Source organism: Ascaphus truei, chromosome 1, assembly GCF_040206685.1.
Source record: "Ascaphus truei isolate aAscTru1 chromosome 1, aAscTru1.hap1, whole genome shotgun sequence".
Taxonomy (NCBI): domain Eukaryota; kingdom Metazoa; phylum Chordata; class Amphibia; order Anura; family Ascaphidae; genus Ascaphus; species Ascaphus truei.
In genome coordinates, this window is record NC_134483.1 from 275,640,313 (window position 1) to 275,656,676 (window position 16,364).

Here is a 16,364-nt window from a genome sequence, read left to right on the forward strand (position 1 = left end):
CAGACTTTGCCTTTGCCGAGCTAAAGCGGCTACACTACTCCTCAGTGTTTCCTGTGGCATGTCTGCACTCCTGCTTTTCCAATGGCCTACCTTCCACCCTATTCCCCGTTCCTGTACCCACCACGCTGCAGCACCTACGCTGAAGCGCCTTCGCTGAAGTTTTTCCTGTTGCTGAATTTTTGCCTGTGACCTTGACCTTCGCTGCCTTGACCCCGGCTTGCCTATGGACTACTCTGACTTCTCCAATCCTGACCCGGTTACGCACGACTACGGACTACGCAACCCAGACCCGGCTTCTTGGTCTAAGGTCGGTGTTTTCACATCTGCACCTCAGCCCGCGGTCCGGCCCAGGTTTGTGGTGAGCATAACCGTTACAGATGTATAGTAATAGAAAGGTCTCTAACGACTGGAAAAAAGGGGACTTGCACCAAATATCATGGAATGCTTTTAAGACTTCGGGTGCTATGTGTTAAGGCAATTTTGAAGCAGATAAAATGTGTCTAAACACATTTCACCATTTTTTGGAGCATGGTCCTTTCAAATGTAAGAAACAACTTCTTACATCTCATGCAGATTGCTAAAAGCCAGAAGATTACATCACCTTAAACTTTTTGATGCACACTGAAGGGAGAAAAAGTGAACGGACACACACAGTGTGATACATCTTATTATAATCTGTGTCATCTAACTCCTCTCTAACCCTCTTTTGATAAAGTACCCAACGTGGTATGAAACATGTCAGAATTCCCTGATTGGGCTGCAGTGCACCACCTTTTTGCTGCTATTTTTGTCCTCTCTAACCCTTCTGTTTGACACTCTACAAATTGCAGAGGCAAAGTGCTTGATTCAATGATTTATAGAGTCACAAGATGAAAATAGCCCTCTAATGGGGTCTGAGTTCACAACACAGGTATTTAAATCAGTAAAATGATTTCTAAGTTTTGCTTACTTGGCAACTAACCTAAAAAGGTGGGCAGTATAAATACAAATAATGAAAAAATAGTATGAAAACACATATGGCACTATCAAAGAAAGTATTCAGGACAAGATTCCGTCCCATTACATTCCTAATGAAAAATACATTTTAAGGACCACTGTATGTGTTTCTATAACCAAGGGAGTTTTCCTCTCATTCACATAGAATGCTACATGTACACCTTCGATAACCACTGACAAGAATTTGTTCATCACGTATGGTATATGTAGCACACTACAGTATGTTCATTTGTGTCTATGAAAGATTGTAGTTGGACAGAATGGGCTTTGATATAAAACCTGGGAGGTTACAGAGGTGAAAATACATACACTGTATTTAGTTGAGCATTTTTACCTGTCTTTGTTTCTTGTCAAATAAAAGTTATTAGACAAAATTATTAAGATTGCGCTGATAAATTAATAAGGTGTAGCATCCCCATGTAGCGGAGCAGTTGCAGTTTCTTATGTTTGCATTTTAACGTTTGTTTCGAAATTCAAGATATGTTTAATAGCATTTCAAATGTAGACACCTAACCTGCTGAATATACAATATATACTGCCTTAAATTATTAAATGAAAATGTTGCAACCATGGTCAATGATCATGGCTAGGTAATAAGGTATTTCAAGAAAAAATGGCAGCTATACAAAAAAACATGGCATCAATATGTCTCAAAAATAGAAAACTTTGGTGAAAAGATTACAACTGCAATTTTATCTCTATACTGAGGCCAAGCAGCTATGGTTTTACACCAGGGCTTTCACTCAAATCCCTTTAAGATTAAAAGTGGCACGAGACAGGTATGCCCCCATTCACCTCTTCTCTTTGCCCTGTTTATGGAACCTTTAGCAGCCCAAATCCGTTGTAGCCCAGACATTTCAGGGCTCAATTTTAACAACCAAACACATAAAATCGCTTTATATGCAGATCATGTCTTTCATGTCCTGTCCAAACCCCTCACCTCACTACCAAATCTATTCAACTTACTATGAAAATTTTACAAAATTTCAGGCTTCAAAATTAACCAATCCAAATTAGAAACGTTAAATATACATTTATAAAAAAAAAAAAAACTTATAGAGCTCAATTTTTCATTTTAAATTGGCAACACAAACCATCAAATATTTTGGAGTATATATCACCAAAGATTATAACTGTATTAATAAGGCAAATTTCCCTAAACTAATTCTGTCCTTAAGGGAGGATATTAGAGGTTGGTCTAAATATAACATCTTGGATTGGAAAAATGTACAGTGAAAAAATGAACTTCCTCCCACGTATACTATATCTATTCCAAACCCTGACGGTGCCACTCAGACTGAAGGAAATACTCTCACTTCAGTCTGCAATTTCCAAGTTTATTTGGGGAGGTAAAAAAGCGAGAGTAAGAAAACAGACCATCTTGAAACAACCTACAGAGGGCGGACTGGCGGTACGTTGCCTGATATCGTACTTTAAAGCAGCTCAATTGAAAAGATGGGTAGCATTTGAGAGGGAAGTTTGCTCCCCATTGGAGTTAAACAATCTAATTTGAGTCCAAAAATAGCACGGAAAAGTGGCTTAACTTCTAAAAACACATTGATGACCCCATTATGGGGAAATCTAAACTTTGCTCCGGGTATAGAAAGTGTTAACTTCGCAATATGGGAAAAAAAAATAGTATAATTAGACTTGAAGACCTGGAGGGGAATAACACAATTAAATCATTTGAACAAATCAAATCTAACAAAAATATCCCCCAATCGGAATTCTATAGATACCTCCAGATCAGGGCATTTTATAACAAACACAATCCTCACTCCCCATTGACCACATTTGAAAAGCTCTGTCTTAGAGAGACTGACAATCGCGGACTCACAACGCGAATGTATAAGGAAGTAGTCGGCTCTGGACCTAAGGTAACCCAGAAATTAGGATATATGACGTAATGGGAAACAGATCTTGGAGAAGTTCTAGAATTAGACTTCTAATTAGGTACTAATGAGATGGTATCTCACCCCAGTTAAGCTGTCAAATTTTATACGAGGATACTCTCCATTGTGCCTGAGACAATGTGGAGAGTACGCACATCTGTTACACAATCTATGGTCCTGCTCTCGAATTGCCATCCTATGGGACAAAATTAAAGATTGGCTCCTGAGGATTTTAGAGTTCACAATCCCCCTTGTCAGGGTCTCCTAGACATCCTGCCTAGCCATAGTTCTTTCCTTGTCCACCGGGTGTGCTGCTGCTTTCTGTCTGCTCTGGGGTTCTTCTGTCTGTCTGTCTGTCTTCTTATTGCTCCTCTCTCTGTCATAGTTCTGCTTGCTGTTTGGTTCCTTGCCTTTGTTTTGAGCCAGACTCCATGCCTATGCCGCAGCTCCTGTTCCTGTACCTGTTCTGTGTTGGAGTTCTGTTACATTAAAGGCCCTTGCTGGTAATCTGACTTGTCCCTGTTTGTTCCCTGATCCATGGTCTCAGTCCCTGCTCCCCTGCCAGGTTCCTGCTCCTGTCTTCCTGTTGCCGAACCTCTGTCTGTGCCACGACGATCCTGCTTGCTGCCTGCCACTGACCCCTGCTTGCCCACGATGATCCTGCTTGCCGCCTGTCACCAACCCCTGCTTGCCCGCGATGATCCTGCTTGCCGCCTGTCACAGACCCCTGCTTGCCACGACGATCCAACTTGCTGCTTACCACCGACCTCAGCCTGTTACCCCAACAATGTTGCCTGCTCCCGTTGTTCTGGCTACCGAGGTCCTACCTGACACAGGATTTTCCCGTGACACCCCTAGACCCATGGCTATTTCTTCAAAACAGACCAATGCCGGGCCTAGCTAAAGCAGAACTTAAATTAGTTGCTCATTTCGCAACGGTGACGAAGTGCGAGATTGCAGCATTTTGGAAACAGAATTAAATTCCTTCCATCCTAAAAATTCGGAACAGAATTTGGTTCGTATGACAGATGGAAAAGTTGACAAGCTTAGTCAACCACACTGGCGAAAATTTTCTAAAGCTCTGGGTGCTATGGCTGGCCCAGACAGATATCCCAGGGGATGAGATGTCCACAATACTGCTTTGATAGATCTAGATGCATTCTGCTCTGATGGCGGTGCAAATTCAGTACCACTGTGTTTTTCCCCGAGCCCAATAGAATCAGGAATAAGATAGTCCCACATAGGATCTGAAGCCACATTCCCTCGATCAACTCAGACAACATACAGAGATAAAAATGTAAAAGAGAATAAATCCAGGGTAGTGAATGGACCCTACCCCCCTTCTTTTCCTCCCCTCCTGTCCCTTTCATGTTTTTGTTTTTTACTTTATGATGTTAAACATGATTGATATTGGTAATTTCGCAAAACCAATGGATGTAAGCTGTGTTCCTGTCCTGTTTGAAAAACCAATAAAAATCTATGTTATAAAAAAAAAAAAAAAAAAAAAAAACTACTTGATGATTCCTCAATGACATGTAAGTGTTGCAGGAACCCCCCCTGGCTACTATTCTACCCAATTGGCTGGCCGTAAACCCTGGTACTATCAGGTTGCCAGTAGTTGGTATGGGGTTTTCCCCCCTCATCTTTTGGTACTGCACTTGAGTGACAGCAGGGGGTGGTACATCCTGATGTAGCTGGGACAACAGGGTGCCCGCATTTTGGCTGTACTTAAGGGCAGGACCGCCCTAAAGTTAGAGGTTGTTCCTTCCCACTTGAGGAAGGAAGGTCACACAATTGGGAGCCTGAGATTGGGGGCCTACCCATGTGCATTTCCCTCTGGGGGAGAGTGAGTGTTGACCATACCTCTGCCTCTGCTAGGGAGGTGGGGGAAGAGCCAGGGTGGCTGTGGGTGCCCTTGGCCTGTAGTGACAGTCCAGGGACCATCTTCAGTGATAGCTGATCTGACCGACTGTATCTGGCAGAAGACTGCTGTGTAACTGTTACTGCACAGTGTACCGTAGTAATAAACCCGTTCCTGTTTTGCAATATACCTCCTACCAGGTGCGTGACCTTACTGGGGGGAGAGGTAATAAGTTCTACCGTGGGAGATCACCTTCAGTTCCCGGAGCCTATGGCAGATGGAGGCGCTGTCCTAAGTAAATATGTGGGGTATGAACCCTAGAAGCCTGTTCCTGTGTCCCCACTACCATGGCAGATGACTCAGCCCTCCTGTTTCCAGCAGGTATATGCACAAACACCCTGTAATGGCCCCTATCCGCGATTAGGTGGGGGAATCACCATTACATAAGTATTGGTAGTTTGTAAACAATGGGGGCTGACAACCTTATTGAAATATGTATTATTTATAGCAAATAATGCCACGTTTGTTAAACTAGCTCATACCTTAAGGACAAAGACTCGGCTTGGAGTTTTGATCTCAAACGTTCCCTCCTCCACGTCCATTTTGCAATCAAATATTGCGGTGCAGAGGTCAATGGTTCCCAAAGAGCAAACGTCCTTAGCCATTCTGTAGTAAAGCAAGTGACATTTATTTTCATCATAGGAGAAGAAGCGGTACTTCCACGCCTTTTTGGGTCCTTTCGAGCCCAATTTATACAAGTATCCACAGAGTTTTTTTGGCTTTCGTTTTTTGCATTCCTTTATAGGCTTAAGGTGAGCATTTTCACTAGGGTTTTCAGGCTGATCTTCATCACAGTCTGTCATGGATATTGTAATCTGCTCAGGGGCCACATGCCTTTTTGTATTTTCATTTTCTGCTTCTGCCAGTGTTTCTACAGCCACGCCAGGCACTGCTTCTCTTTCTTCCATATTTATGTTAAAATTGATTTTTTTATCTGAAATGTAAGAATTGGAACAAAAGTTTTTCAATCCCTGAAAATATGAGGAAGTCTTCATATAAAGCCTTTATTTTATTTCTTGTTGTGTATGGTTCAATCTATCCATCTATGCACATGAATTGGTTACGAAGATAACACTTTGATTTACTCAACAATGTTTTGTCTTAGGCCGCGATTATAGTGCCGGCGTGCGTGACGTCACGCGAAACATGCACTGCAGGCATCGGGAGGCATGGCTGTGATGTCACATGAGCGGTTCGCCCTCATTGGCTGAACCGCTCACGTAAAGTGGCAAGAATAATTCCAAGTGTATTTCCAAAAAACACGCGCACTAAGTGCGCCTTCGTCGCTCTCCATTAGTTTGTTCCGGTGGCACGCAGCACACCGCCAATATAATCGCGGCCTTAGAGTACCTTTCCACGCTCTATCACACACGAAGATATATATATATATATATATTGTCACAGGAGACCAGGACAAATACACCATGGATCAATTCGCCAGACAGAACTACAGCGTTTAATAAAAGTTAATGTATTGGAAAATATCCACAACCGTTCCATACAGAAATATTTTCAACACGAAAAAGAGAAAGAATCCTGGTAGGTTTACCAGTAGAGTAGTGTGCATCTCTAAGGGTTCTTTCTCTTTTTTTGTATTGCACATATGCTTTTGCTCTGATAGCACCACTCTAGTAAGGAGTAAATTAAACAGTTACCTTAGGTTGAGCAGGGACCTCCCCATTGTTTGAACCATACAGAAATACACACACTCACAACTGGGGTAATTAGCGAACACCCTGCAGGTCTAGGTGCAAGGAACTTCGTGAGGAGATTTTCTCTGTTCTTCTCCCACACAGTGTCTTACAGGAACTAGACTTCAGGTCTGGAACCGGCACTGGACCTATCACTCAACAACGGCAATTGCAGCTGTAGCATAAGAACTAAGTGATTGGTGACTGTATACAATACCATGTCTGGCTTTGCAAATCTCTGAGTGTTAACTCTTTACCTACTGTACCATATATCAGTCAGCAGGAGTGTACCTAACTACGAACAGGGGTACTGCACTGACTGTAATTCTAGGGGATAATTACCCTCTGTGTGCTCCTATTTTCTTTGCTCTCTATACCACTATCCTATATTATGTCACAGTAGATTTATTGGGGACTATCATACACATCTGGACCAAACTATTATGTTCCTATGAGATGTTCAGATAGACACTAATACCCCTATCTACTTCTACTACTCTACAGGGATTTTTATAACTTTATTACTGTATTTGCTTACTAATGTTGTACCTATAAATTCATTGTAATAAAATGTTATTTTTGTTTTTAACATTCCTGATCCTTACGGCACTTTGACTGCCACTCCTAGACAAACTATCTGGTGGACCATTGTTGTCTGATACTTTCGTTCACACGCATTGAGTGCAGCAACTGGGGATTCTTTTTATCCTATTTGAATCAACTCTTTAAAATGCAATATTTTCCCCTATTGCATCATGCTTTCTATTTATTATATATTACCTACTATGGGGACATAACCTACGGTGAGCGGTCCGAGCTACCCTTTTTGCGTCTATAATTAAACAGCAGCAGCAGTAGCATATCACACTAGCACAATTGAAGTGGATATCACTGACTTGTGCTGGGCATTTAGTAAATTAAGTTGTACAGGTAGTCCTCGCTTTACGACATTCTGCTTTCCGTCTAACGCGTTTTTTGATGGCAGCTAATGCAATAAAAAAATGCATTATCCGCCGCAAATTTCGCGAATCCGACAAATTGCCACCGGTTAACATTGCTCCCGCTTTCCGATAATCTGTTATCCGACAGGGGTTTGCGGGATGCATTGTGTCGGATAAGCGAGGACTCACTATAAATGAGAGAGAAATGCAGAACGGGGCAAAGATGCCCATAAAAAAGGGGGTGAAATGATACAGTAGATGGTAGAAGACAGAAAAGGTGACAACGAGGAGGAGTCGGAGGTGCTTAAACAGCAGTCGCATGTAGCGCACACAATTTTTTTTTTAACTATGTAACTGACTTTTGTATATCTTTATTTATATAGGGCTCACAAAGTACTCCGCGCTTTACAAAGAGGCAATACAGTACAGGGAATTATCATACAAAAAGTGCAAACAAAATCAGACAATAGACAAGAAACCTCTGCCACAGAGAGTTTACAATCGAAGTGTATTTACTAGAATAAATGCTTCAAGCAAACAGTAAGCAGGTTTTTTAAATTCTTTTATATATTTTTTTGGGGGGGGAAGGGGATGTTCATGGAGATTTATTGTTTCTCTATGCCTGAAATGTAATTACGTCATGACCTGGGCCCCTGATTGTTGAACAAGTAGGTGGGGTCGTTTTGATGACTGGGGGGAAGGAAGGGGCATTCTTTGTTGAGCAGGGCTTTCAGTGGAAGGAGAGCCTGTGAGAAGACCATCTCATAGAATTCACTGGAGACTGCAGCAATCTTTTGAGAACTTCTCAAAACCAGTAGGTAGGCTGCAGAGTGGGCACCTAGTTATACCCAGCTCCACAGTATTAGTGAGTGGAATTCTGATAGGCATACTAGGAAGTTATTATGTACAGTTGTTCCAGTTATTAATCGCTACGTAAGCACTCTATCTTTGTCTAGTCTGTTATGAGACATCTTAGGAAGCTGCCCTGAGTCAGACAGGCCATGTTAACCTTGTTTGTTCTGCACACACTACACTCACACAGACTGTTAAGCCCTGAGCATGAACTACACAGGCACATAACTGTGCATGAGGTTTATCAAATGAAGACTAAGCAGGATTATACCTTTCACTTCATATTTACCCTGAAAGCAAATTTTATTAATGCAACAAGGATATTAGACGTTAAATAACTCCAGGGAGAAGGAGTGTCCTAGCGAGTAAAGACACTGACTGTAAACAATGACACAGAGTTTGAATCAGGGGAACCTGGTTTAAATCCCAGTGTCAGCTCCTTGTGACCTTGGGCAAGTCACTTTCTCTCCCTTTGCCCCAGGCCCCAAAGTCAGATTGTAATCTCATCTGGAAAGGGACTGTGTCTGTAATATTCCTATGTACTGCTCACTAAACTGAAATTGTGAAGCGCCTTGAGTCCCAATGGGAGAAAAGCGGAATATGAAATAAAGTTGCTAGTTAATATTTGCTCCTGAGTATGCACTGCTCTTGACATTTGAGGAAAGCAAAGGAAACTCAAGTATATTTACAGTGCATCTCTTCCACAAGTCTTCAAACCCTGCTTTGTCTTATTGTTACTTGTCATACAGTAACTAAACTGCATATGAACACAAAATGTGTCACCATTGCTTCCTATCCAATTTGAGCATGAATATAGTGGTTTCGAATTTATGTTAATAAAACACGTTTCACCTGCTATATAGTTTGCAATCTGTACTGACTTTGCATGCAAGTCCACTGAGACAATGAAACTACAGTACTTGATTTCAGATTTTAAATCAGCTATGTAGAATTCACAATCATATTTCACAACTGCAACCTATTCGGGGCTATGTATGAAGCAGGTGCATACCATTATTTTATATGAATAAAGTAACTCCGGCCACAACTCCATTTAATTCTCAGTGGTGCCGCTCCCACATCATGTGGTGCTGGATATAGCACTACAGCAGGCCAAAGAAATTAATCAAAAACTTTTATAACTGCAAAATGCAATACTGTACATGCTTCATATCATTTGTATACACAAGGTCCAAGTACTGTGGCTTTAATTTTAACCAAATAGCCATCTGATTTCAAAAGAAAAAGCGTAATTAACAACACTTCATACATTTGAGGCTGGCTCATGTAAAAATTAAATTAATAAATTATTATCCAGGAAAATAATTGTTTGCATAGGACAAATTGTAATACATATTACCATGTGCAGATGGCAACTATTCAGCATGAGAGAAATAAAAAAAAAAATAAAAAAAAGTTTCAACTGAGTGAAGGGATACACATACCTTGTAAAAACATGCAGTCTCTGAAACCATTTTCCAGTCTAATAAATAACCACTTGTGATGATAGCCTGCTAAAAAAAAAAATTAATGTAAATTAAATTGGTACATTAAATATATCAGGTAATGACAGGTCTTGTGAGAGTGGAAAATAAAAAAAAAAGTCTCAGCTTAAGAATACAGAAAATACTTGAGACAGAGAATAGATATGAGGCAGAGGACGACAAAGTGTTTATTAAACATGCCTGACAAAGAAAAAAACACTGCTGAGATACCTGGAAGGAAAACAGACAACAGAGGGTGTTATAAATAGTACCAATCGTGGTGAGAGGGGGAGAGAGTCACAAAAAGATGAAATATAAAAAAGCAGAACACATTTACTTAAATGCCTGAAAGGGAGAGTGGGTGAAACCTAATATGTTTAGAAGCATTTATGAGAAACAAAGGATCTAAGGGAGAAAAGGAGAGGAGAGAAGAGTCCATTCTGATAGCTTGGAGAGAATACATTACATCAAATGAAGGAGAGATCAGAACAAGAGAACAAGTTATAGAGAGAGGGAGAGTACATACTTTGCTACGCCATAGAGCAAGAGATTGCTAGCTGCTACAGTATGTACACGGTTGATTCATAACCTTCCTTTGCAGCAGGGCTGGATCTAGCAACTTCTTGTTCACTTCCTGATCAGATTGTGTTATTGTGGAGTCCAGCGCCAACCTGTGAATCACATGGACAAGCCAGTACATGACTGAGATGTCTTCAGCGGAATTCCATACACAGTTTTATACTCTCTCCACCTGCAGGGATATAGATTATAACGCACACAATGTAAATACATGCAGTGTTGCACAGATGCAATCACTCGCATGAAGTCACAACCTGTTTCCCAACAACTAGATTTTGCCATTCAGACAGTGACGTCTCCCTGAGGAAATCCTCCCAGCATTAAGGGAGGGGGCGTGCATTATTTAAATGCTGCATTACTGCTGGTATGTGATACTGTGTGATATGTGAGAAGTGCCGCCTCACCTTGCCACATACATATAGAAGTTGCAATTAAAGTTTCAACCCCCTCATACCCATTAGCCTATATGAGTTTAACTCATATAATGTTAGTCTCTTGCTCCCTTCTGCGTTTGTCCTGTTCTTTAAACAAAACACGTTTTTTGTGTTAAGAAAATCATGATTTTTATTACCATGGTAACCTTTAGATTGCCTCGGGCTCTGGGGAGAGCTCCATTTAAAAAACTTAATATTTAAAAACACTCATAACAATGAAATGTTAAAAAAAAAACGCAAGGAGAGGTCTCTATTTTACCTCAGTAACTGCCCCTCAAATCTATTTTACCTCAGTAAGTGCCCATCATATCTATTTTACCTCAGTAACTACCCTTGATATATTTTATACAACCACGCAGAACCTGCGTGACATGGGAGATCTCCCACTCCCAAGGTAAATTTTTGTGTGTATATTGTGGAGGGGGTTGGGTGTGTTTTGTGGCTGGGTTAAATTATTTGGGTGGTGGAAATTATGTATGTGTGTGTTTGTGGGGGGAGGTGGAATTGTGTGTGTGTGGGGGGGGGTGAAATTGTGCGTAGTTGGGGGTGGAATTGTGTGAGTGGAATTTGTGTGTGGGGGGGGGAGGGGAGGAGGGGGGTATTAATGGTGACCAGAAGTCCCAATTTAGCCGGGACAGTCCTGTTTTTTTAATCAGCCATCCCGGTTTCTCAATAATTATCAAAATATCCCGGTTTAGCGGGGACAGTCCAGATTATTAATGAACCGTGTCCTCCCGGTGTGGACGGGTAGGAGGTGAGCAGAGGTTGGTGGAGACGGATGCTGGCAGCGGAGCTGAGTGCGGGGCTGATCAGATTAGAACAGCTGTAGCCGGGTGTGACGGGAGGGGGTAACCAGTCTCTATAATAAAGGTCAAGCCCGTTTGGTTACCCCTGCTCCGTGTATAAGGGTCCAAGAGAGTTAGCTCTTGGACCAGTAACATGGTATGATCGCATTGTACTTGGTGTATTAAATTATTTTTGTGATTTTCCCTTTCCGGGCATACCAGCAAGCAGGGATTGCTAGTGTATGGGTTTCAAGGGGGGGTTTGCGGAGGAACCATTGACAGAATGTGTCTAGGAGGTTGGGGTCCAGGGTTACCGTGTCCCCAATAAATGTACCCGGGAATCATGCCTGATTCTCGGATACATGTAGGCACATTCTCCCAGCAATACTTCCCCTTAAAAACGTAAGCGTGACTCACCAGTAGGGTACTGTGACGGTGAAGGGGTACCCAGGCCATTAATAAAGGTATTTGGCCCGGCTGGATGCCCCTGAGCCATATTGGGGAATTGTGAGTGTCAGCTCTTCCACCCAATCATGGCATGTAACTGCATGTATAATAAAGATGTGTGTGTGGTTTTACTGTTCCAGGAGTGCCAACCAGCGGAGGTGGGCAGGGCGTGAGTTTCAGGGGTGATTTTACGGTAAAATGTTGTATGGGCGTGTTTGGGTAGAAGGGGGCCAGTGGTGCGGGTTACCCCGAAACATGTACTCAGGAATCCCCCCAGAGTCCTGAGGACATAAGGAACACAGACAACCGGATAAAATCCTCCCTAGAAAGCAGTTTGCAGCTCACCACCAAATCACCCTGCTTCAGCACAGACCAGGGCAGTAAGACCAGGCAGGGAACTGGGTTCCATTACAGTTCCCAGTATATGCCCAAACCCAGAACCCAGTGGGAGGTTCCGTACATCTCTCACCAGGTATAAGGTGAAGGGGTTTTAAGTTAAAGTGTAGAGTGTCAGCTCTGCAACCCAGTGATGGCAGAGATACTGTAATTGTATTAAAAACTGTCTGTGTGTCTCCGACCAGGGATAAAGGTGGCACGAATCATATCATGTTTTAAATGTATGGGTTATTGCAACAGTAGTTCCCTGTAAACCGCGCAAAGGAAAAAGGGTTTTAAAAGCCAGCGGCCCACAACCAAGCAAATAGCTAACTTCTGCTAGGAATGTCCTAGCAAGCTGAATTTTGCTGCGAGTGCTGGTCAGGTAAGACCATTAAAAAGGCTATCACACAATTTTTATAAAACCTTATAAAAATTGATGAATACAAGTCCCTACGAAATAGATAATGGCAGGATATCGCTCAAACCTAAAAATCACAAAGTGTATTTAAACCTGGTGCATGGGGAAAATATACACATGAGAAGCACAGAGAAAGTGACGAGGTCACAACAGTCCCCTTTACGTTGCACCCAAGGGAAAACAGAGTAGGCATATACATAAGGATATAATATCCACTAAGAGAACTGAAAAGTCCCAATTACAGAATAATATATTGTCCATAGGAAGGACTAAATAGTCCTGCTCAAGCTGACACTTATAACCAAAAATGGCAGAGGTGTCTACTGCTAAAATCAAAAACAATAAACTTTTAATAGTATCAAACAGTAACACCGAAAGACAAGTGACAAATACATATGTGTCTAAAAATGAAATAAAATAAACCCCCAATAGGGAAGCAGGTGGGAGAATAGATAGTGGTGGGGTGCACTTGGTGCAAATACAGGGAAGTATATGCAAAAAGAATAATTGCAGTGTATAATTGCGCTTCCTTAATTGTAACCACCAGTCAGCGAGTAATAAGGGTAGGGTCAGCATTGACGTTGAGGGCCTATATACAAGTATATACATAAGGTGGGTGTAACAGGGGAGTTATCCCTGTTCAGGAAATGTGCCTCTAATCCAGCAGTGTGGTGGTTAACTGCGGGTAGTCAATTAACCAACACCACCTGCCTGATTAGGTTTCTTTGAAAAGCCTGTCTTTGAGACAAGAAGTGAGATTGTTCCTGAGTATCACAAGTAGTGGAACTGACCATAGGGACCGATGTCTTGAAGCCTGCCAGAAGAAACAGCACGCTGCCTGCAAGACACAGGGGAAAGAACCTCTAAACCTGAATGCTCACATAGCCTAAGGAAAAAGGCAGCAACCCAGGAAAAGAGAAGACTTTCCCTCCAACTACAAGAAACAGATAAGACTTTCCTTTATAAGACTTTTGATATATCTGCACATATCAAGATATATGTTTGGGGCTGGGAGACATGCTAATCTAAAGGGAGTTGTGGACTGCATTGGTTTCACTAGAAATACTCCCAAGTGGAACAGAAGCGTTGTTTGACCCCTTTTTTTAATGTTTGGATGTTTTTTCTTATGTTAAAGGATTAGGCGCAATAAAAGCCTTATTTAATTTCACCTTAACAAGTCTCCCTTGCATACCTCTGCGCACGTCCTCCTACAGAGGGGTTGCGGGCAGTATTACACTTTTTGAAGGCCCGGGATATACACTCTAACCTCCACAACGACTTTGTGATTAAGTTGTTGGACTTTATACTTACTAAAAACTTTTTCACCTTCAGCAACAAAATATATCATCAGCTACAGGGAACGGCCATGGGCACCACTTGCGCACCCACCTACGCATGTCTTTACTTGGGTTGGTGGGAGGAGACAGTGGTGTTCATAGAGGCCAACAAAGAATTCACTGAGAATATTCTACTTTGGGCGAGATATCTGGACGATGTCTTATTACTGTGGAATGGTACTGAACAGCTACTGAGGGAATTCATTGATAAGCTTAATACAAATGACATCAATCTAAGACTCACATCACTGTGGCATTAAGAGCATTGACTTTCTTGATCTAACCATCACGAAAAGATATTATGGTAGATTGTAAAGTAACATTCCGCAAACCTACGTCCACCTACAGTTTACTTATGGCTACAAGTCACGATCCACCACATATGATCAACAGATTAGCCACAGGCCAATTCTTGCCCCTACGACGACATTTTTCAAGTGTGACTGAGTTTAAATCACAATCTGCGGAAATGACGGATCGCTTTTTAGCGCGTGGTCACAGTAAAAGAGTAGTTAAGAGAGCTTATCAAAAAGCACTTCACACATATAGACCTCATCTCCTTACACAAAAAAGGGATAGAGAACCCAGAGGAGAAGACCGTCAGATTCATTAGCACATATAATGATCAATGGGGATCGACCCGCCAAAGTCTACAAAGACACTGGCATATCTTAGTACTGGATAGTGACCTAGCAAAGGTTTTGAGGTCGACACATAATATGGTGAGCAGACGCTCAAGGAACTTGAGTGATTTACTTGTACAGAGCCATTTTAGGGAGAAACAGGATAGCACATGGTTGGGCCCAAAACCGAAGGAGTTCTTTATGTAAGGAATCCGCCCCTGGGTTTGGCTGGAACCCATTTCTTACAGAGCTATGCAGGTTCCAGATAAACATTCTCTGCTCATGCAATCACCTGCTTCTTGCTGCCTCCTGTGCAGCTCTGGCCTGATTGGCCTCCTGTGCTATTTAGAGTCAGCACTTCCCTCCAGGAAGTGCTGTGCATAATCCAAATCTCCCTTGGTGTCACTATGCTGGCCACAAGCTCCTTGCTTGTTCCCTCATGGCCTTCCTATGTCGAAGCGCTAGATTCCCAGTGCTAGCTTCTTGTTCCTGTGGCCTGCTGCTTATCCTCCTTGCAGTGGCCTTCGTGCCGTCCTACCCTTGTCCTCCTCACGGGGTCCCTTTCTATGCTGAAGCAGCCCCGCTCCAAGTTCCTGTTTCTTACACTGAAGCGCCTCTGCTCCAGCTTCCTCCTTTCTATGCTGAAGCGGCCTCACTCCAAGTTCCTGTTTCCTATACTGGAGTGGCTCCGCCCAAGTTCCTGTTGTCTACGCTGAAGCTGCTATGCTGTAGTGCCACACACCTGCCTTCCCGTTGCCGATCCTCGCTTGCATCCTCAACCACCGCTCCTGTGCAGCCTGCCTTGACCCCACCCTGGACAGCGTTAACGTTGCTTTCGCCAACCCTGACCTGGCTATGTCTGACCACGGAATCCGCACTCTGGACCTGACTTCATGGCCTAAGGTCGGTGTATATACCTCCCCACCTCAGCCCCGCAGTCCGGTCCCGGTTTGTGGTGAGCATGATCGTGACACTTTACCTGTGGCCGATGCAAGGCGTGTTCATCAATGACTATGGCTAAAAGCTTTTCTGACTCCAAGGGATCAGTTTCTTTTCCGATTAAAACATTTGCAACTGCCTGACAACTGGTGTCGTTTACCTGATTACCTGTATATGCAATAAACAATACATTGGAGAAACCCATAGGCCTTTTCAATTAAGGGTCTTGGAGCATCTGGGATTGGTACGTAACCATCGTGATACACCAGTTGCCAGGCATGTTAATGATCAACATGGGGGTGATGTTAATGCTCTCAGCTTCATGGGCATAGAACATGTCCCATGGGGCCCTCGTAAAGGGGATTGGGACCGCAAGTTGCTGCAGAGGGAGTGCAGGTGGATCCACACCTTGGGAACACTTGCACCCCACGGCATGAATGAGGATTTCATCTACTCTTCCTTTATTTAAATCAATGCCGGAACACACGAAATACTTTAATTATTGTAGATATTTTATGTGTATATGAGTGTGGTCAATTTCATTCACTTTTCCACCGGGGTAGCGGGATCCAGGGATATAGCTTAACTTTAGAGACCCGTTTTGTCCTTCGGGGCGGGCCACCTAGGTTAGTACAGTCCTATACCTC

At 42.6% G+C, this 16,364-nt stretch overlaps 1 protein-coding gene across 4 annotated transcripts in view; it reads right to left on the reverse strand.

Annotated features, from left to right (window-relative positions):
* TBC1D2 (TBC1 domain family member 2) overlaps positions 1-10,634 on the reverse strand; it is a 167,098-nt gene extending 156,464 nt beyond the window's left edge. The window contains exons 1-3 of one of the 4 annotated variants that reach the window (XM_075604321.1): positions 10,304-10,633; positions 9,739-9,807; positions 5,292-5,743 (exon numbers count right to left, since the gene is read on the reverse strand). In XM_075604321.1, coding sequence (XP_075460436.1) covers positions 5,292-5,743; positions 9,739-9,751 — 465 coding nt within the window. In that variant the 5' untranslated portion in view covers positions 9,752-9,807; positions 10,304-10,633. Of the gene's footprint in view, positions 1-5,291; positions 5,744-9,738; positions 9,808-10,303 lie in introns of all 4 variants that reach the window. The other 3 variants (XM_075604311.1, XM_075604302.1, XM_075604331.1) reach the window with 3 other exon arrangements.
* Positions 10,635-16,364: the final 5,730 nt, after the last annotated feature.